General features: G+C 42.5%; 1 protein-coding gene across 1 annotated transcript; it reads right to left on the reverse strand.

Moving 5' to 3' along the window:
• Window positions 1-515: 515 nt before the first annotated feature.
• On the reverse strand, window positions 516-20,731 carry RBL2 (RB transcriptional corepressor like 2). Its single transcript, XM_032121550.1, has 22 exons — window positions 20,546-20,731; window positions 19,054-19,184; window positions 17,649-17,849; window positions 16,951-17,015; window positions 13,503-13,631; window positions 12,534-12,694; window positions 12,364-12,428; window positions 11,492-11,678; window positions 10,615-10,781; window positions 9,887-9,996; window positions 8,904-9,007; window positions 8,408-8,545; window positions 8,035-8,199; window positions 7,366-7,477; window positions 6,494-6,766; window positions 5,742-6,013; window positions 4,983-5,159; window positions 4,731-4,802; window positions 4,232-4,349; window positions 3,032-3,234; window positions 2,661-2,825; window positions 516-2,240 (listed from the first exon to the last, which is right to left on the reverse strand). The coding sequence occupies exons 1-22, from the start codon at window positions 20,612-20,614 to the stop codon at window positions 2,070-2,072; spliced, it is 3,255 nt and encodes a 1,084-aa protein (XP_031977441.1). The 5' UTR covers window positions 20,615-20,731; the 3' UTR covers window positions 516-2,069.
• Window positions 20,732-21,655: the final 924 nt, after the last annotated feature.

The following is a 21,655-nucleotide window of genomic DNA, read 5'->3' on the forward strand; positions in this document are numbered from 1 at the left end:
ATAGCAGTGGATGAAATAGTATCAGGGCCCCTAGGTAAAAATGCAGGAGAAAACCAGTGCAGCCTTAGCTGTACAAATACAGCACTGGCCAGTAGTGGTCAAAGCTGTTCTTAAGAATGTTTAGAAATTTCCCTCAGTTGGAGTGCACAGTGCATATGAAATAAAGTTTTTGGGTGTGTGAGATGTTGTGTTAAAAGCTCCTGCAGGGAAGGCAAAGCAGATTGTTCGTTCTGGAGCCCTCCTGTTGTGCAGTGAGACAGCCACCCTCCTCCTCCTCTGCCAAGGGAGCTGGGGCATTCCCTGGCACTGCTGTCCCTGTCAGGCCCTGCCTGGTGCCTTCTGATGGAGCAGCAGGAAGGGACACGCTTGGAACAACCACAGTGACTAAACCAGGGCAGGAGTAAATCCTTTCCCTAAGACATGTGTTTATTTATTTCTAAACCCTTAATTGCAGTCCTTGTTGCAGACTTTTTAGCTTTGCACATACAATACTTTTTCACACAAGAACATAAAACTGTGAGTTTACAAAGTCTTTATTGAAAAATACAATTGCAATATTTTCATACAAAGTGAAGTAAATGGAACATAGTAACAACAAGAATTGTCTGACACTTCCATAAATATTTTTACAGAAACATCTACACAACTTCTGGACTTCAGCTTTTTGTTATGCAGGTAAGAAAAACCATGTTTTTATTTTACTTTAGCTGAATTTGCAGTGGAATTAAGTCTTAAATTTTCCTATTATTTGGAAGGGCAGGAATGACTGAAAACAGGGCTTTTAGCTTTTCCTTAGAAAGCCTTGTGGAACCTGAGTGTGCCACATTTTACATGAAGAACACCCCCTCCCCAGCAGAGGACTGGCATCCTGTACTGTGGGAGAGGGTTGATGCTTTCCTAACAAGTCTGGTATTTTGGAACTATTTTAAATGCAAACAAGTGGTAAGTGTAATATGCACCACCTCGTGATCCTGTTAGTAGGGGAGGGATTTCTCATAGGCAGCCTCATTTAGGCCATTTAAAAAACCCAAAGCAAAACATAAAACCAAACGCCCAAGCCCTGTCCTTTAAACACAAAATATCTAAGTATATGTTTTAGGAGATGGGCACCACCTTTCTGCTGCTGAGGGCACAAGGGCTATAGTGCCTGACTATCAAGAAAAGCACAACAAAGCATATAAAATTCCTTGAAGAAAGTACACATCCCTGGCTTCTTGCATTCATTGTTGCATATACATCAAGTTACAATGAATTCTGAATGCCATTTGCTGACAAGAGGAGCAATGGGATGTCAGATTGAAATAAATACAAAAGTCAAATTGTTTCAGTACAGAAAGACAGCTGAAGTCGGCCTTTGCAAAAAATATTCACATTTAGAAAGTGCCATTGCAAATATACAGCAAAACTCACCTGCCTTAAACATGATGCTCCACAGCCCCAGCCCAGGTGTCACCTTGGGAACACAAGTTCACTTTCAAAGACTGCACAGCTCAAACCAATCAACATAATCACCTCCCTTGGGACAGCAGCAAAAGGCCACACAGTAAAGCTTACCACTGATGGTTCTCATGGAAGGGCACATGGAATATCCTGAATAGGGACAGAGTCCATCCATCCAGCTTCCATCAGGGCTCAAACCACTTACTCCCCTTGTCCCTTTCCAAGCAAAATAGGACTGTGTAAGAATGTTACTCCTAAGCTGTTAGTTTGTGGAGGGGGTTAGTGAGGAACCCCGACACTGGTGACTGTGGGTACCTTGGTGCAGGGCTCTGTGCTGAGGCACCTGGACCTGTCTGGCCACAGCTGACAGGTGAGGCACCATGAACACGGGCTGAGGGCACTGACTAGAGCAAAGCAAAGCTGTAAATACCTGCTGCAAGGTCCACAGCTGTGAGAGGGGTGTGTTCTCCAGGCAAGGCTGGAAAGGGGTCACTTGCCTTGTGAAGAGCTTAAGCAGGCCCTGGGGTTGTGTAGAGGGTCTGAGGAGGATCCTCCCTGTCCCCAGCGCTGTCTCCCCTCATGCCCTGGTCCAGGCTTGACACAGTCAGGGAGGGAAGAGCTGTGCAGGCTCAGTGAGACCCTCGGTCATTTGCTACATCCTGGAGTCGTCTTAACAGAGCTGTGTGATTCTCCTGGCAGATTCGCTTGGCTGGGGCTTCAGTTCCATCCTCCAAGAGGATGCCTCTCTTCTTCGTGGGCGTTTCTCCAGTTCGAACCATGCTGTTAATTTCCTTTAGCCTCTGGAGGAGGGAGGAAGGGGGCAAAAGAAGGATTAGCTCTCACTGTATTTAGTGACCGCCCCAATATGATGTGAACTGTTTTTAGATGCATTACAGTGGGACTGCACAGGCTTTTCTTGTGGAAATCTGTACTGTACCAAGGTACGTCATCACTCTGCTGGTCTTTCCCTTACTAGAGTACACAAAGTCTTACTCAAACTCAAGGGAGTTTGTTGTGTCTCTGCATGCAGAGCTCAAAGGCCCATCCAGCCCTACAGCTGTGACAGCTGCACTGGCAGTTTGATGAGCCTTAAGTGACGATGTGTGTGTTGGACAAGGTAAACAAAATGTCGTGTTGTAGGGTCTGCTCTAATTTCACTACCAAGAACAAGAAACAGGGTTAAGGAATTAGAGAATCAAACTGAAAACCTTTAGTCTCACCTTCGAGGGGCTGCTGCTGAAGTAGTAGAATATTTTCTCTTGGGGAGAGAGGGCAGACTCGTTCCTGTGTGGCGAGATGTACACGGGGTGGTGCTGGGAGAGCTGCACTCTGCGGGGGGAGCCGAGGCGCACGAACGGGTACGGCGAGAGTGGGGGGGAGTCTGTCTGTGAGGAGAGAAGAGGTGCTCAGCAGCTGCAGCCTGAGCTCAGGGCTTGCTCTTCCACGGATATGAGACCATACAGACGTACAACAAATTCAAGTTTTGTTGCGTTATTAGGGCAGATTAGTATTTTTTAATTTAAGGGGACTTCACTGCATAGTAAGTAGAAAAAGCTTTGTTTACCAAGGAAAAGCACAGAATGTAACTTACTGCACTTGAAGTGTACTTGAGGGCAAAGTCCTTGATCTGCTCGATGTAGATGTTGTTGTAGAACTGGATGAGGTCCCCCCGCTCCTCCTCCTCAGTGTCGCTGTTGGGGCCGGTGAGGCGGGTGGGGGTCGGGGGTGCGCTGGAGGGCTGGGGCACGGGGAGGGTGCTGCTGGAGCGCATCACCGGGCTGGAGTCACGGCTGCCTGCACGGGCACAGCCACACTGCTCAGGCACTGCCAGCCCTGCAGGCCCAGACACTCCCCTGCACACACACAGCCAGCCACCCTTGGGAAACAGGGACCAGAACCTGCTGCCACCAAAAGTGCTGCCCGTTTTGATCCCTGAGCGTTTTCCCGTACATAAAAGCTTTGTTGATGTCTGACTTCTTACTGGATAAACTGCAAGGGATTTTCCCTAGGAGCTGAGTTGCATGACAATATAAAAAGAGCTGAAACTCCATTTTACAGCATTTGTGTTATACTTCTAGCTCTTTCTTGTTGCCACCTGTCACCTTTTCAAGTAAAGAATGGTAGTTTTTTCTGTTAGTAGGAGAAATACTTGGCTTGGTCATACTTCATACTAATTTAATGTGGAAAGTTGCAAAATATATGTATTTTTTCCCTTCCCTCCCTGCCACCTCCCTGTGACAGAAAATATTAATACCTACAGCTTCTACCATCATCTGTTAAATATCTTGGAAACTGCTGGTAGGAATACACAGCATCACTTCTTCAGTTTCCTTTATAGAAGTTAATTCAAGGAAAATGTGTCAGTTCACACAGCAAGAGAAGGATCTTCAGAGCTGTCAGCTATACTGAAATCAATGCTGTGGTGGTGGTCCTATCTCTGCAGACAGACAGTGCTACAAAAGAAATGCTGCAGCTCTGTGGTTGTGATAAGAGTAACTGTGAACCTGGGCTAGCCCAGATTTCCTCATTCTGCAAATTCAGAGTTCAGACCAGCACAGCAAATTCCCAAGGTAAGTGCATGTGGGGAGAGATTTGAAACTGTCCAGAGTGGGTGCAATAAAAACCTTAAGTTAGAGCAACTCTTAAATGTTATCAATGTATTTTTAACTGTGTCTAAGTTTATCAAAGGAGGAACTGTTTAGGGTGGGACAACACAAAATCCGACTCTTACTTTACGCACGGTTTTGGAAATTGAATTAAACCCAAACACCTGGCATTTGTCATCACTCACTTCTTTCTTTGTTCCTGTCTTTGCTCCTGTCCGTAGGTGAGTTCTGCTGGCTGCTGCTGTCGCTGCTGCCGGAGTGGCGGCGGCGGCGGCGGCCCTTGATCAGGACACTGCGATAGACCTGCGGGGACAGGGAGCAGCGTGAGCAGGGGAGGGTGCAGCAGGTACCCAGCCAGGGAACAACTGCCTGCATGACACATCTGCTGCCTGTGGTACCAAACGGCTGCTTGCAGTAAAAGTACAGCCTCCTAAGAGGAATAATACCCCATGGGTACTGCCTACTTAGGTTTTAAATAAAGACATTTTCTATTTTAGTTATAGTTTAGCATAGAAAGCTTTCAGTAGTGCAGGATTTTGGATATGACCGCTCTCTTTTGGGAATGACTCATGGACTGCATCCCCTTAATAATAAACGTTGCTTTGCCAAATGATCTGTTCCCACAATAGAACAAAGGCATTTAATAAACCAGACCCCACATATTTAAATTGTGACTGTGCTCACGTGACTCTTGGCTTGTGGCTGTGTCCGGTAGCAGCGCATGATGTTCTGGAATGATCTGTCTTCATTAGTAACCTAATGGAAGGGGGATGCACAGAAAAGGTTCTCAGTTTGTCTGCGGGTTTTTGTATTTTGTTTTGTTTGGGGGTGGTTCTCTGTGTGTTTCTTGGTTTGAGGTTTTTTGAGGAATTGTAGTATTTGGAATATTAAGTATTAAAGGAGTTTTTGTTTGCTTTTTCTTTGTTCACATTTTACCTTAGTCATGACATAGATGGCACACATCAGCAGCTGATCCAGGTGTCTGTCCATCATGATTTCAGGGCAGTGCACCAAGGAATACTCAAAGCATGTCCAGATCTTTTTGCGCAGCTCATCAGACACATCAAGTTTGACACAGAGATCCCTCAGACGAACACTGGCCAAATGATACACCTGTGGCAATGGACACTGTGCTCAGGGCCACAGCAACACTGCTTTTCTGACCCAGCAAGAGTAGTTCAGACTTGCACACCTGTAGAGCTTGTGCCAGTGCTAAGCCAAGAGAAGAGTAACTAAATTCAAATTTAACTTTTTTACTTACAAGACACAGACATTCTCAGTACTGGTGTCAGTGCTAAGAAAACATCTGTTTGAAGCTTAAATCTGTCCTGAGCCTTTAAGCTGTCCTGAGCCCAGAAAGGGCACTGCATTGCCTACAGAAACCCCTGTACTGAATAAACCAGAAAGTCTCAAAAGAGAACCTCTTTCTTTGGAAGAGCCTTCAAGAAAAGGGACACCTTTAAGAACCTGCTGGCCAAGTACAGAATCTATTTCCAAGTCCTGATGTGCTAGCACACTCCTTTGCTAGTGAGAAGTGGCCTGCAGGAGAAAACTACTCTGTGTGTATGAATAACTAAAGGCATAGATTAAATTAAATACACCCTCATTATTACAACCAGTAAGTGTGTATTGTTTAAATTACTGCAGGTTTACCAAAATAAGAACTAAGCAAAGCAACCTTAGATCAAGAAGTACCTTTCTGAAGAAGAGTGAAAGAGAGCCCATCTTGCGAGGCCTGACAGCTGTGGCAGTGAAGTGCTGGGTGTGTCTCTGCTCGCCAGGGGAGATCTGCTGCACTGTTAACTGGCCTGGCAACTGCAGTGCTGCCCCAGTCATCTGAGTGTTCAGGGTGCCAGCCAGAGTCTGGGCACTCAGAGGCTGCATGGGCCCAGACACAGCCTGCGGCTGGGTACCTACATTTACTTGGACTGGGAAGAAAGTTATTCCTCCATTTTCATTGGCAATACCTGTAATTTAACAAAAAGAGCCTGAAGTAAGGGCAAGTTCTGTGGGGGACGTGTGTGTGTTTGTGGTTTTGAGTTTTTTAAAACAATTCAGTTCTTATTAGCTGCTTATAACTATACACTTAGCATATTATACATGAGATTGTTTAATCAAAATACTTTGGAAACTTCATCCTAAGACAAGAAGATAATGAAGCTGAACTAAGGTTTTCATACTAATGCAGCTTTCATCCCCTCTCAGTTCCAGGAGGGCTTACTGAAACAACTGTTTTATAAAACAGACCCTGGCAGTCAGAAGAACATCCTCAGGCTCTACATGCTCCGTCCTTAAACTCTGCTTGTCTATTCAAACCATTTTTCCTACTTATGAATCCTTATGAACATACTTTTTTCTGGCCAACTGTTCCCCCCTCTCTTCTTGGCTGTATTCTAATACTCTGATGGGAACAAGCCTGAATAGTTGTGCAGCAGCTTTTCCCTCACCTTGCACTGGTATTGTCACCGTCTGCCCGTTGTTGGCTGTCACGGTGGCCGTTGCCACGGTCACCAGGGTCTGGCCAGGCACAGGAGTCACGGACACGGCCTCGGGGCTCACGTTCTGCACTGGCACCGTGCTCACCACGGGCTGCGGGGGCACCCTCACCGCGGTGCCACCCTCGGGGGCACTGTCATTGTCAGCGAACAGGCGCCGCCGCGTGGGGTTGGCTGTGGGAGAGCTGTACCTGTCGTACAGGGTGGCTGGAGGGGAGGAAAGGCCTGGGGAAGAAAAACACACACACACATATAAATATAGATTTAACTCTTGTTTTATAATCCCTTCTTCTACAACTAGGTGATGGAAATCTAATGCAAACCAAAATCTGTCATGCAAAGCTCTTCAGGAAAGAATTTCTGGAAGTACATACTGCTTTTAGAGATGACTTAATCTTAGATAATGCTGTGTTTAATATTTTTCTAAGTTCATGTATTATATTTTATTTCTTCTAGCAAAAAAAGTTTGAGATGTCACATAACTCAATATATAGTGGAGTTTCTCTCCTGGCATAATAATAAAGCAAACCAATTAAGAGCATAAGTTGTGTGTGTGCCTGTATAAATACTGTTTAACACATACATACACACATGCTGTTCGTATCTATCACCTGAGAACACCCTATCAAAGCAGTATTTAGTTCAGTGATACGATGAATCCATCAGTCTTACACCTCTGATGCAACTCTGTGAGTTGCAATACAAATACCATTCACAAATGTGTTTGCAGCTAACTGTACATTGGCATTAAAGCAGCGTCCTTCCTTACATAATTTAATCTAGCTAAGCAATGCATAGCATGTTCTGCTTTTAAAAAATCTCACCTTTTCCCAGTCCTCCACTTTCAGCACGAACCTCGTTTATTCGCCGTGGTGTCAATGGTGAACCTACAACACTGTTCCCAGCAGATTTCTCGAAGTACTGAGGTGGCATTACCTAAAATATTTATCCTTTTATTAGAGTGTCTCTATCACACATTAACTACATAGCAAATTTTTAAAAGCTACAGCACTACAGATTTTGAACAGCAAAACTCTGTGGAAAAAGAACAAGAAAAGTGACCAACTTACCCTAAGCCAAACTAGCCCAAGAAAACCAGTAGTGCATAGTGATTGTGCTGCTCTGGAAGATACACACTGTAATAGTCTTTCTGTGACTACTGCTGTGTGTACTTTTTACCACATTCTTGCTTAATAATCTTTTCAAGTGAGACTTCCCTGCTTGACCATTTTTGTTCATTGTTCTGCTAACCAATAAAATACTAGATAAAATACTGGGTGAGAATTTTCTCTGCTGCCTGTCTCTGTTGCAGATGTCTCCACAGAGATGACTCTAACCAGGCCAGAGCACACTGCACTGCACGTACTGCCTTCCTTGCACTGATGGGCTGCGATGGCGGGATTGCTACTGGGCCTCGTAAGGCCTCTCCTTCAGGGTACGAAGGCCTCTGTCTGATTATGAAAGCAGTGTAACACACTGACAGATGTGCTCACCTCTTCACAAGTAGGAACTTTGTTTTCATTCTCTCTGATCCTGTCCCACAGTACAGATTCCCGTTTCCATGCCATACTTTCCAGGATCTGCTCTTCAATGTGGTTCAGGTGTTTTACCACTTCCCGACAAAGGCCATCCTCTGCTCTAATGAAAACCTCAATTACCTGTGCAGTGGATAATTATGATCAACATAACGTACTTGTTTCATACATTGATTCTTAAACAAAGATCTAAGTCCAATACTTGATTTTCATGGAAGAAGAGACTATTAGAAATATGAAGGCTGCATTACTATGACTCAATCCTATACTGTCATACAGGTCAATGAGCACTCATGACCTGATCAGCATTTCTAGCTATCCAACACATTACCTTGTAAAAATGATAAACTGGAATGTCAAATATTTCGGTGATGAACGGGAAGTTTCCAGGTGGGTTGTATGTAAAGGTAATGATCTCCAGGCAACATGCCAGCAGAGACCTGTGAAACACATCTTGCTCCAGTATTGCCTGCAAGAGTTGCAAATTTTAAAACTTATTTTACAGTGTAACTATAGAACAATAAACAACTTTTTTAATTGTCTCAACAGCAAGATTCTCAAGCTTACAAAAAGTGAAGCTATTTTGTAAGGGACAGAATAGAATTCAAAATGAGCCCTCCTTTACTCATTAAAAATTTCATCTATCTTTGTGTTTGCAAACACAAATAATTTCTTGAACCTTTTTTCTTCCATTCAGGTGTACTTACAGGGTTCTTCTCAGAGATTTACCCTCATTTTAAATAGCTGACAATTCTGCTCTACATCTGTGTTCTTTTTTTGCAGGTCCAACTTTAAAAGTGAGGAACCCTTTGATTAGTTTTCCTTACAGATAAGTCAGCGTCTCCCAGTCTCTTCCTTTCTTGCTCAATGACTGACTCCAAGACCTTGTAGTAGAGCATCTCAGCACGACGAAAATGTTTACTAGCAACATCTGCAGGAAGTTTAAATAAAAGCAATACTGTAAAATGCAACATAAAAGCATTATCTTCTTCATCTTCAGGTACAGAGATGCAACAGTAGCTTGTGTGGATTTCTGTGCTTCTGTGGCTACAATACTTTCAGGACTAAACCAGTTAAAGTAGGGATCCTTCTCCTACATTGCACTGACTTGTGAAAGCAGAGCAGAATAACTTGCTACTGAACCCAGATTTCGGTGACATCACCATGTATAAGAACAATCCTTAACATTGCTATAATGTACACAATTCCAATTCAGAAAATGCAATGAAAAACACACCTGTAAGGATCCACCTCGCACTGTGCAACAAAAAGCACTGAAGCAACTAAGTTGACAAGAACAAAGGAAGGCCTTATTAAGAAACAAGGTCAAGAGCATCTTCCTCATATTCAATCCATCTTCAGGCACTTCAGATATCAAGACAACTTTGCAAGTTGTGTTTTTGTGTTTTTACTGGCAGGATTTTAATACCTGTACTAATCCATCCTCACATGTAAGCTAAAATTGCTGTTGGGTTTTTAAAGACTACAGTTACTCAGATTTTCTCTACCATCATAGAAATCCATGCCACCACTAATATTCTTATATTTGAGAGAAAAAGTGGTACACTTAACAGTGCTTTTCACTTCTCTAGTACTCAAAGCATGATCAAATTCCAGTGATTCAAACTAAGGCTGATTATAAAATTTTACACAGCATTGAAATTTGCTGTCTAAAGAATACATGAAAAGTCAAGAGAAGTAGAAAAGCCACTTGTGCTAAAGCATAACCTGTTTGTAAAACTTAATTACAAGAGATGGATGCGTTTACAGGCATTTTAATTCTTATCTGGATAAGCAAAATGTTTCCCACCTTTGGAAAAATTACTGAATTCTCCTTCAGACTGTGTGCTCTGACAGTACACTTCGTGCATTTCTTTTACTCTGTTTGCAATGGATTGAGAAGGATCTCTGGAACACGACCTGAAATAAAAACTAAACATTTTCAATATACTGTTCTTACAAAGACCAAAAGCCCCCTATTTTTTATATGTTGAAAGCACAAAAAAAAGGAAATATATTGCACAGCAATACAAACAGATCCAAATGTGTCTAACTGCAAAACATCATATTATTGTATAGACTGCAGTAAATATGTTCATCTTTTCATGATCAAGGAGAGATATTTAAACAGCACTTTCCACATGACATAAAAATTGTTTAAAAATACATTATTCCTGAAGCAACAGTTTATCCACATGGCAAATAAGGTGCAGTTTGCCTCTCCTACAGTATGGAGTGATTTCCTATGTAGTGCCATTTGCTAAGCAGGAAGAAAAGTCTTGACAATTTATACTGGCAACTTGTGGTTAGAGAAGCTCAAAACTGTTGGGTTTTAAATGGTGGATGTTTATCAGTCTCTAAGGACAGATGTGTCTAAATAAAGAGATTATTCCTTTGAAATGTAAATGTCTCTCTGGATTCCATTTTACTCCAGGAGTAAAAGACTGGCTCGCATTTTAAATTACACTGTTCAGAATTAATGTTTGTTATTAAAACTAGAATAGAAAATAGGATTATTTGGCTAAACATCAAATTTACCTGAGTATTTGCTCCAGATTTTCACTGGGGGCATTTTTCAGTCCTGCCAGCATCGTGTGCAGGCGGCTCAGGCTGTAGGTTGCTATGGAAACAGGTGTCACATATGGGTTGCTCTCTTTAATGTACTTGCGGCCAGTAAGGGGGGTTGTGATCCTAAGTGATTTGGACTGAAAACAAAAATATAACCACATATACATATGCACACTTTTATAAACTTTGATAAAGATCATAACCTAGAAACATCAATCTGCAGAATTCTTACTCTGTGTTATGGTAAAAAAATGGCTCCCAATCAAACAGCCCAAACCAGACCATGACTCAGGTAAGAACCAGCAATGAAGAATTTGTCTGCGTTGCTCATATGTTTGTATCAAACCGTTCTGTATAAACAGAGGGGATGTGACCTGTGCTGAAATGCAGATGTTGGAATTAAAGTGTGAAACAACTGGACCAATCTAAAAAATCCCCCCAAACCCCAGTACTCCCTTCCTAGCCCCTGAGTAACAAAGGTAGCTGCACCTCATACGAAAAGTGTACTGAGCTAGGGTTTCCTTTCAGCAGGTTTAATCTCTAATATGAGAAGTTCTTCTGATCAGCATTTTAGTTTATTTGCATCCGATCAAGCCATCGCATTAAAATAATGTAACATAAAGGACATCCCTTCAATTAGCACACAGCAAAATCAATGCATCTTCTAATCACCTAACCACACAATTACTTATTTTAACAAACACATTACATTCTTCACCATGAAGTCTAGCTCCCAATACTCCTCCCATTTTCTCCCCACACTCCTAGGTGTGTCTTATTTCTGTCTCCATAGACTGTGAGGGAAGGTGGCATATAAAAACAGCAACACAGACCATGCCATACTCACCCTGTCAAAATGCTGCTGCAAATTATTCTTCACTTGTACCCTTTCAGCTGTTTCCATTCCTGAAGGCGTGTTTAAGCACCTTGTGAGAGTTCCAATTTCTTCATCTGCATCCTCGCCAAGGAAGATTCGCTCATCGAGATTTCCCACTGACAGAACATACTCCTCATAGGCCTTGTTGATGGCTTTTCTACAGCAGGAAGGAAAGACAGACAAACCCCCTTTATTTAGACTGCTTTGTTCACCTGCTCACACAACAAACACAGTTCTGGCCTGGGGGAAGTCTACTTCAGATTTCTTTTGACCCTCACTGAAGCACTGAAGCTCCTTTAAGATCTACAGCACCTTAAACATAACAGCGGCAAGGACATTATTCTCCCTACATATCTGATGCCCTGCCATTTATCCAGCTGCAGGAAAAATGCAGTAAAATACTGAGAACTCCTACTTTGTGGAAACTCCTCAAAATTTACACAGCATCGTATCATAAACTACACTGAACCATTTTTGTATCATTAAAAGAAAGTAATTCACACCCATAAACATCTCTAAACACCACCACACCCAATTCTTTCCCTCCCACTTCCTACTCAACGTGCTCCCACAGCATTTTCACAATAACCCTTTGAGTTACATACAAAAAAAAAAATCCTGGAAAGAGAAACACAAGAGTAAAAGCAGACATCAGATACCACCATCCTGAAACATCACTCCTCTTTCAAGCAGGCCTCAGCCCACAGCACTCACAGGAACTGGAAGGCAGTGGTGGATGGCCATTACTAAACACACGAGGCAGCTACCAGTGCTCAGATAAGGTAACAAGGGCAGCTGGGTTACAGAGGGACACTCACACAAAGCACACCACAGTGACTTACACGCTATCTCCAAAGTTCCCAGGATCTAGAAACCCAGTCAGATTTTCATCTTTTCCTTTTAAGAGCTGTAAGACATTTAAGAACAAACGATGGGCACTTCATTTCTTAGAAACGTTTTGAAGCTAACAAGTAAGGAGAGATTTTTCTACATTACAAATTGACTGACGAACCTTTTTGTCAAAAAGCTTCCGAATATATGGCTTCCAAAAATGTTCCTTTATACCTTTTGCTTCTAAAACTAATCCATAATGTAAAGAACACAGTTTTTCAATGATGCAGGGAGGATCAGATGATACTTTATAATCCTTACTATGGAAGTCTTCAGGTAGACCTACAATTAAGAATATTGTATGATATAATTTTGCAAATCCATATCCTGTTTTCTTATTAAACTTAGATTCTAAGCTGTGTAGTCAAGCTAGTATGAAATTAAAACAGTAAACTAACTAGTTCCTTTGAAAGAACTACTAATTACATAATGCCCACTCAACTGGGTAATGTTATCGAAAGCAAATTTTAAGTTAGAGATTTAAGAACATTAGTGACTAAGTGATAAAAATTAAATATATCAATTCCAATAGGGAAAAAAATCAAACACTTGTGAACTACAATATTTATTTGAGATAATGGTTCCAGGTCACATCCAAAGCGCTGCAAGTACAGGCCAATACTGTACAGCACTGAAAATGAAATGCAAGTCTGGGAAGAGTTACATCAGAAACTCAGTGGCAACTTCTCACCATTCATTTGCATTTGTGGTTATCAAGTCAACCTATACCTCCATTCTCTTCAGAAAGAGAACAGCAGCAATCCGGAAATGAGAGAGAAACAAATCTCCCGTTTGAGCCCTGGGCCTTTCCAAACTGCTGCATGACGGGAACATTCCAGTCTTACTGTGTCCAGTGATGGCTGCATCACTATGCACTTTTTCACTGATATTAAACCCTCATTAACTCAAATTATTACTATCAAGCTTCCTTCAAGGGTATTTCCACAGTACATCAAATTCTTGACTTAATGTATTATTGACAAAATTCACTAGTCTGTTATTATTACATTAATGGAATTAGAATTGCATAGCCAGAAACAGAAAATATTAATTCTCATGTATTTCAAATCAACTTTTTTTTTCAACATACCCTGAAAATTAGGATTCAGGAGTTCTTTACGGTTAGGACACTGCAGAGCATTTCCATACACGAGATCCAAAGCACATAACAAGAGATGGTAGGAATTGACCAAGTCATCACTGATCATAGGAAAATTTCCTGCAATATTAGAAAGACATAAGACAAAAAAATGGCATGGAATTGAACATTTTTTAACCAAAACACTGTTGATGTTTGTATTACAATGAATAATGGAATCTTGGAAACACAGACTTTGCTGACTATAAATATCTGGATAGCAACACAGGCAGTAAAGCAGACTCACATTTAGCAACATAAAACAAATACAAAAGTAAAATATTTTTTCAGAAACAATAACTGTGAAGGAATTCAAATATATTGTGCTGTTTTGAAGTCAAACAATACCAAAATGTTGACAAATATGCTGTTGCTGCTCCCTCATTCACAGTAATCTCATTAACCAGTGCTTAAATAACTCAAAGCAGTGCAAACTGCCTCAAGGAAGAAAAATGTGCTTCCCTAACTCTGGCAGCACCAGCCCCACTGCCTGGCAGAGTCACGTCCTTCACTGGATTCCCACTGCACCTGCCCAAAGCAAATCCTGCTCTGAAGGCCAAGGAGGGGTAGAAGGTGTTCTGAGACTCAACTTTTCCCCTTTTCCTTGACTTTGCATTGCTGTAAAAAGTTGCAAAGAACTTTAACCTTGGCAAGGCTAGACCCAGGTTTTCAGATGGCCTAGAAACTGCTCCCTCCTTCAGCCCCTGCCCCTCACTCTCCAGAACAAATCTCTATTTAACTCAAAGTCTGATTTTTTTTTTTAACAATCTGTTTTCTTACAAAAATTTTGCTGGGGGCACGGTCATTATAAATAGTAATAAATTTAACTTTATTTCTCTTGTGCTTTACAGAAGAGCTAAAATGTGCCTATCTCTGATCTGGTTTATTAAGTATTTTTTGTTTATTATCTTCCTGCAGGAAAGAGTCCTTGTAACCTCTTCACTCTTTTATTACCTTCCACAAAGATCACATTCAGAGTCATTACTCTATTGAACTCATTTATGTTTATGATATTCCTCTAGAGGAGTGGCCACAGCTAAAAACAGTTTTGTAAAATAAACTATACAATTAATTAATATCATAAATCACAATTCCATTATTTTTTATGCACAGCATGATGTTTCTATTACTCCTTAAATACTAATAACTCTTCCACTCTTTCCCTCTCCCCTTTTTCCTCAGGGAAGCTCCAAATCACTTAGCTGAACCCACTCTGAAGAACAGATTTAAATTCTTGAAGAAATCTATCATATAGTAATAAACTCACTTAGAAAAATAACAGCATAATTGAGAAAAATTCTGTAATCGTATATTCATTTTGATGTGTTCTATCAGTAACACACTAGTTTGTTCAAATTTATGTTATTTTCTGGTTCTGTGTTTGTTAGAAGAAAAATAACTTCAATGCAGAGAATTTAAACTATTGAAAATAATGAACCCTAGATGAAATTTTAATTAACTTTACCCACTTATCAGTTATTTCCAAATCATTAAAAGTTCACAGCAAAACAATGAAAGTCCTAAATACTATTAGAAAAACTTAAATCAATAAAATTCTCAAAGTAACTGTCATAACATAGGTTCAACTTCACAACCACGACAACTACCATGGCAGTCATTACTGTCAGCATAGTCAAAAATAAATATAATTGCACAGTACCAGTAGTTCCATAATAATTTTTTGTTGCTGACATTTCAAACAATGCTCACTTTCACAACCTCGTATCAAATAATAAAAAACATGTTATCTCAGTGCAGCAGAGATTTTTTTCCCCCATTGATTTTAAACAAAGAAATAGAAGAGTTTAAAGATCCTTACAAACAGTATGCCAGAAGCACAGTCCCACTAAGCAAGGGGCTCCCTCCGTGTGCAGTGCGTGAACTGAAGGCAATGGGCTGCAGGAACAGACAAGCCTGGGCCTGCCACTGATGTGTGGTTGCTGTAATAAGGATTTACTGCTCACCCCCAAAACACACACAACAAAACCTCACACCAACACCTAATGCCTTAATAGTCAACATTCAGTTTCCATTTTTGTGCTGCCACACTTTAATAATCACCTAGTAACTTTACAGCTTCTGTGTACTGTAATTATTTTTCTTTTAAAATTCAGTTGGATGCATTATCAACAAGGTATTCTCCATAAGGTTAGTTAGCATGTCTGAAACTGCTTGCTAATTAAGATGTAGTCAATCAATGATGCAGTTACTCAAACATATTAATCAATAATTTAGCAACAGGAAGAACCATGAAGTCCCTCTGCACCTTGTCAACCATCCAGGCTTCCCACAGAAATAAGGACTTTACAGAAAGGAAAAGAAAAATCTGTGATTTTTCAGACTGACCTACTTATTCTCTCAGCTGCCTGCCTACGCTAAGGAAGTGAAGTCCTGACTGACTGGAAATAAGTACAGTACTAAGTCTCCTCTGGGCTCAGTGGATGAAATCACGCGGTGTTTCAGGGCTGAAAGCACCACACTTGTCTAGGAAAGATTTCTCTTGTGCAATAAGGTGAAATCTGCAGCCTTACAAAAAGGCATCTTCTTCACAGGACAGAGTGCTCAGTGCAGCACTTGTGCCCAGCAGCACACCCTTCCTGACCTTCGTACAGGGCTGTGGTGCTGAGGGTTCAGTACTGCTGCCAGGATCCCTCTGCAGTGTGGCACAGTGTAGAAAGAAAGGCTTTGTAAAAAAAGTTCTGTGCTGAACAAAATTAGTGCCAGGCCATTCTATATTGCCACAGCCTACTCTGTCCTAGCCTCAAAATCATCCAGTTAAGGGAATCAAAGCACACTTGTGGGATTCTTAACACTGATTCACTTTTAAATTTGAAAAAACAAATCCCACCACACACCCCCAAACCAAAACAGAATTCCTTTTATCCCTTTCCTTGAAGACATTAAAATATTGGTTTTCCCCTAATAGATGTTATATTATGAAAAAAAATCAAGTTACTGGACATTATCAGTGGATTTGAACCTACAATGATGCTCTTTCCATGTGGAATATCAATCCTGTCTTTACCTTCCCCAAAGCACTACCTTATTTATGTATCACTCACAGTGAACACTCATCAAAGCAGGACTTGAAACAAGGCCTAGGAATGTGGGAACTCTTCAAGACACAGATTTGATGAGGAAAGATTTTAGACTATATGTGCTATGACTGAACAACTGAAGCCTAAAATGAGGATTTAATCCCTTTTTTCCTTCTTTTTACTCTCAACAGTCATTATCAAGAAAAACATCTGAAATTCTCTACTGTTCTTATAAGCTTTAAGTCTGCTCTTACAATAAAGGTTATATGTACACTGCACCTATTTGGTGTTTTAAGGACTGATATAAAATAATGACTAATAAACCCATGTCTGCTGTATTTCATCCGTTTCAGATCTCTTACCTTTTGCATGAACAAACAGCACCCAACAAAACTGGAAAACTTCCGTCACAGTACATGGTTGTCGTCTTTTGGAGGAAAACACAGCAAGAAGACAATAAGCTCGATGAAACAAAACTGACAAAACATCATACAACAGTCAATAACTCAAAGAGAAAACCAAGCTTTACTACAGTGTGGCCAAAATCTTACACCCTTCCCACAAAACCCTGCCTAAAGCTAATACAGAAAGATGCACACAGGTTTAGTGTAGGTACAATCAGAACCCCAGCCTCAGCCTGCAAGTTCAATTCCACAGCACTCCTAACACACAGAGTAAGAAAGAAACAAAGCTTCCACTATGAAGTAAAATATCCACAAGATCTGCATCGATGAAGAAATCCATGGGAGTTACTGGGCAGTGAAACAGACTAAACTTTGCAATACTAGTGCTTCCCTTGTCTACAGGCTGATTGAAATCTCTCCCCTCTCCCCTACCCCCAAATAATTAGAAACTCAGCAGCTTCGGGATTTCCTGCCCCCTGTCAGATCTGAAACCAAAAAAGAGATTAAAAATTTACCACAGGTAAGGACAAACCAACTCTGATACAATAAACAACTATGAAAATACAGTCAAATTACTACTAAAACAACCAAGCAAGTTCATTATATTTTCACTAAAGTAACGCTCTAAAATTAGTCTGGAAATAACAGAAACACACCTCTGTTTTCTTCCTCTCTGTTGACGAGGTTGATCTTCTTGAGGATACCTGAAAACGTCCTGAAAAATGGGCTCATACTTCTTAAAAATGACTGCAGAAACAGTAAAGTTTCTCTCTAATCTCTCAGTTCGCTCTCTGAACTGGGATGGTAAATTTGCCATGTCTTCCCACTTCTTCATCTTGTTAAAAAACTCGATCAAGCTGGAAATACCCAACAAGTTAGATCAGAAAGGCCGTTTGTTTTTCCTGCAGAAATAAACTATAGATTTTCAACAAAAGTGCAATTTCTACTTCCCAAACTACTGAGGAAATGGTGGCACTGCAAACACGACAACGAACTCAGAGCCAGTCCTTCACCCATAAACATGGATGAGCTCAGACAGCTCGTGAAATATTTTTAGATCCTCAGCTGATAACCATGTTAACTATGTACTCACAGGTCTGGCATTTCCTCACAAAGACAAAATCAACTCCAACAGTCAGATTACTCTGAAATCAGACTTGCCTTATTTTTCAGAATAATTTATTAACTTAAATAAAACAACCTGTAAGACCTACAATGCTAAGAATATTCTACAAAGTATGAAAAACCTCTTAAGTTTTAGTAAATTGCACTTTGCAAACTTGTCTTTAATTCCTTTTCGGCTTCTTTATCTACATCTTCTTTTTCAGTGTTATTAGTCTTTGATAGCCCAGATCACAGAAACAATTTATGAACATTCAATTCCCTGAATTTCTGATTTGGAAAACGAAAGTTTATACAGGAACACTTCTGCATTGTTTAAATCAACAGCAATGCTTCAATAGTAGAGAAAATGGGAGAAAAAGTATGTAAGAACATTCTTTCTTCTTTTTGTGCCAACCTACAGAACTTTTAGGAAACAATGAGATTGCTAATAAATGAAGTAAAATGTTTCAGAAGCTGTTCTTTATTACTTTATGGACATAAACATTTGATGCAAATTTGTTCATCAGATTCTGACCTCATTTAGTGACTTTAGCAAGAACATGTGAAGAGTGAAGTTTTCTTATGTAAAAATGGAGATAAATCATATGAGTATTTTCACAGTGAACTAAAAATGGTTTCTCATGTCAGAAGTTCACACTTCACACACCCCAAAAATTGACTGTTCTTCAGTGACTGGCTTCTTTCTCCTTTGAGTGAAGGAAGTCAGTATCTTACTTTGAAAACCAGTGTTTTTACGAACACAGTACTGAGCCAAAGGAGCTGCCCTACTCCTGTGGCAGTGAGCTATAATACAAACATTTCAGTGATAAAAAGTCTATCTTTAAAAGCAGAAAACAAGAAACACACTTAGCTTTTATTCTCTATTTCCAATTTCACAAGGTGATAAGCACTCTTTGAGGTCCTGTAAGTCTTTGGAAAGTCAGCAAGAAAAGTTACCTTTGGTCTGAACAGCGCAGGATTCTGGTTAAGGATACGTAATTTCCTTCCGCTGTTCCTCTGCTCACAGTTGGAATTGCTTTCCTGCAAGCCACGTACAAGGCACAAGCCAGCCAATGCATGTCATTTCCCTGTGAATCAAAACATCAGGCATCTGAAAACTTCACTGAAAAGAAAAACATGCTTTTCAGCTACCCCAGCATCAGGGAAAAAGAACTGTGTCCCGAAAAGATGAAGTTCAACCAGTGACAAACTTGATTTGCTGTTTCAAAGTTCTGTTGTGTTTTGGGTTTTTAACTGCAACAAAACAGGTACTAAATACACACCTAATACTGAACTGCATCAAAGCCAAAATTACTAGTTACCGTTATAAATGTCACACTTGACTCAAAGTATAGCAATATATTTTTAGTGTTCTTCTCCTACAGATTTTGCACTGTTTTGACTAAAAACAAAACAAAACAAAAAAAAAAACCAAAAAAACCAAACCAAACCAAAACAAAAAAGGAAAAAAAAAGGCTACAGTTCCTTGCCACCAAAACATTCCTCTGCCCTCAACAGACAGTAGGAAAAGAAAAACATAGCTTCCATTTTGCTCTGTATTACACAGCAGAACAATTATTCAGTCTGGCACCTAAAGACAGAAATTAATTCTAATGAGCACTTGAAGTTTTAGTCTCCCTCTTTGATCAAACAGCAACACTTCAGTGGGAAAAGGACGGGCTAAACAAGGGGCCAAACTGAATTCGATGCTGTAGTTTTGTCAGGCTACGTGATGCCACGGGGCCGGGTGAGCGCACACCTTCGGGGGCAAGTCAAGGCTCCTTGCCGAGCATCGCAGCCCGTTTGCGATGTGACACAGGCGCTGTCGGAGCGGGACTCCTCCTTCCCGCACGGGCGGCTCCAGCGCTGCAGGACCGAGCCCTGCCCGAGAGCCGCCCGGTCACGGGGAGGGCAGCGCTGGGGAGACCGGAGAACTCCCGAGGATTATCACAAGCGCCACCTTTACTATAGGAAGGCACCGATAAAAGGCGCCTCCAAAGCTCCCCGGCGCGTCACCGCGTGTTCCTGTTTTCAAGAACGACGTGACCAACCCTTTACCTTGTACCCTTTACCTTTTACCCTTTACCCCCAGCCCGGGCCGTGCCGCGGCCATACAAGCCCCCAATAAATAACTGATAAATGCGATCACACCTGCGCTGGGCATCTCCGCGGGCCCCGCGCGGCTGCGGAGCGGCGCTGGCCGAGGCCACCGTGCCGCTCCTCGGCCGAACTGCTGGGAGCGGAAGGACCACAGCGACGGGGGCACTTCCATTTTTAACACCTTTCCGCCGCTATGACTCCAAATTGCGATGTTTATTCCCGGCCGCCCGGGCGGTGCGAGGGAGAGGCCGCCGCGCCTCCAGGGCCGTTCCTTCCCTCCGCACTTCACCCCCCACCTCCCGCCGGCCTCCCCCCCGGGCCGGCCGGGGCCCCGTCGCCCCTCCCTCACCTCCAGGGTGTAGTTGCGCCTCATGCTCTGGTAGCTCAGCCAGGCCTCGGCGCGGGCGCGCTCGTCCATGTTGAGGCTCCTGCAGAGCTCCTCGTAGCGCTGCCGGGTCTCGCCGTCCTCGCCCGGCGGGGACGGGGCGGCGGCCGCGCCCCCCGCGGGACCCGGCTCGGCGCCGGCCGCGTCCTCGCCCGCCATGCCGCGCCCCGCCGCTGGGGGGCAGCGCCGCGCACCGCGCCTGCGCCACCGCCCCGCGCGTTCGAATCCAAACACCGCGGCCCGGGCCCCGCCCCCGCCGCGCGCCGCGCCCGCTCATTGGCTTGCGGCGCCACCGCCCGCCCCGCCCGCGCGCAGGCGCACGGCGCTCCGCGGCCCCGGCGCGCGCACGTCGCTGAGCGGGAGCGCGCCCGGCGCGCGAGCCCCTGGGCGGGGCGGGGCCGTGAGGGGAGCGCGGGGCTGTGAGGGGAGCCCGGAACGGGCAGAGAGCGGGCAGCGCCGCGGAGGGGCTGTACACAAATACATACACACACAGCGGGCCGCGGAGGGGCTGTAAATACACACATACACACAGTGCGGGGTGTGGGCTGTACATACACATATAGACATAGACTGTGGGAGGTAGGAAAGAGACAGAAATAGTTCCCCCTGGTCAAGTCCCAACCGAGCAGAGAGAAGGCTGCCAAAAATAAGATTTAAGGAGAGGTCAGTCCTAGAGCAGGTACATGTCCGTTATGTGATCAATAAAACAGGCTGGGCTTGATTAAAAGAGATTTATTGAACCTGTCAGCTTGATTTTGTATTACTGGTATTTTACAAATGCTGAAAGCTTCAGGGGGGGAAAAAGAAATGTCAAGAAAAGATGATTTTGCTGACCCGAGATACGATTCAAGACACAAATACACATTGTTACCCAGCATTGAGAACGGAAAGCCCGAGCTGGCACTGGAAGACGGTGATGGCAGCAGGAACTCCCCCATACCTGCAGCCCCCAGACTACCAGAACAACATACAACATTAAAGATCAGTGATTATGCTGTATTTCATGTCTTACATCTTTTTAACACAGAGGTGCTGTGAACTTTGCAGGGAGGCCAAGTTCCTGCTCACAGATAT

This window comes from Corvus moneduloides, chromosome 12, assembly GCF_009650955.1.
Source record: "Corvus moneduloides isolate bCorMon1 chromosome 12, bCorMon1.pri, whole genome shotgun sequence".
Taxonomy (NCBI): Eukaryota; Metazoa; Chordata; class Aves; order Passeriformes; family Corvidae; genus Corvus; species Corvus moneduloides.

Excerpts from the sequence above, each read along its gene's own strand:
- RBL2 (XM_032121550.1), bottom strand. The coding sequence starts at position 20,614 with ATGGACGAGCGCGCCCGCGCCGAGGCCTGGCTGAGCTACCAGAGCATG. Across the intron at positions 17,016-17,648 it reads CAGAGAGGAAGAAAACAGAG|ACGACAACCATGTACTGTGA; the intron begins GTGTGTTTCTGT and ends TTCCTCCAAAAG. Across the intron at positions 2,241-2,660 it reads TCAGCAGCAGCCCCTCGAAG|AGGCTAAAGGAAATTAACAG; the intron begins GTGAGACTAAAG and ends TCCCTCCTCCAG.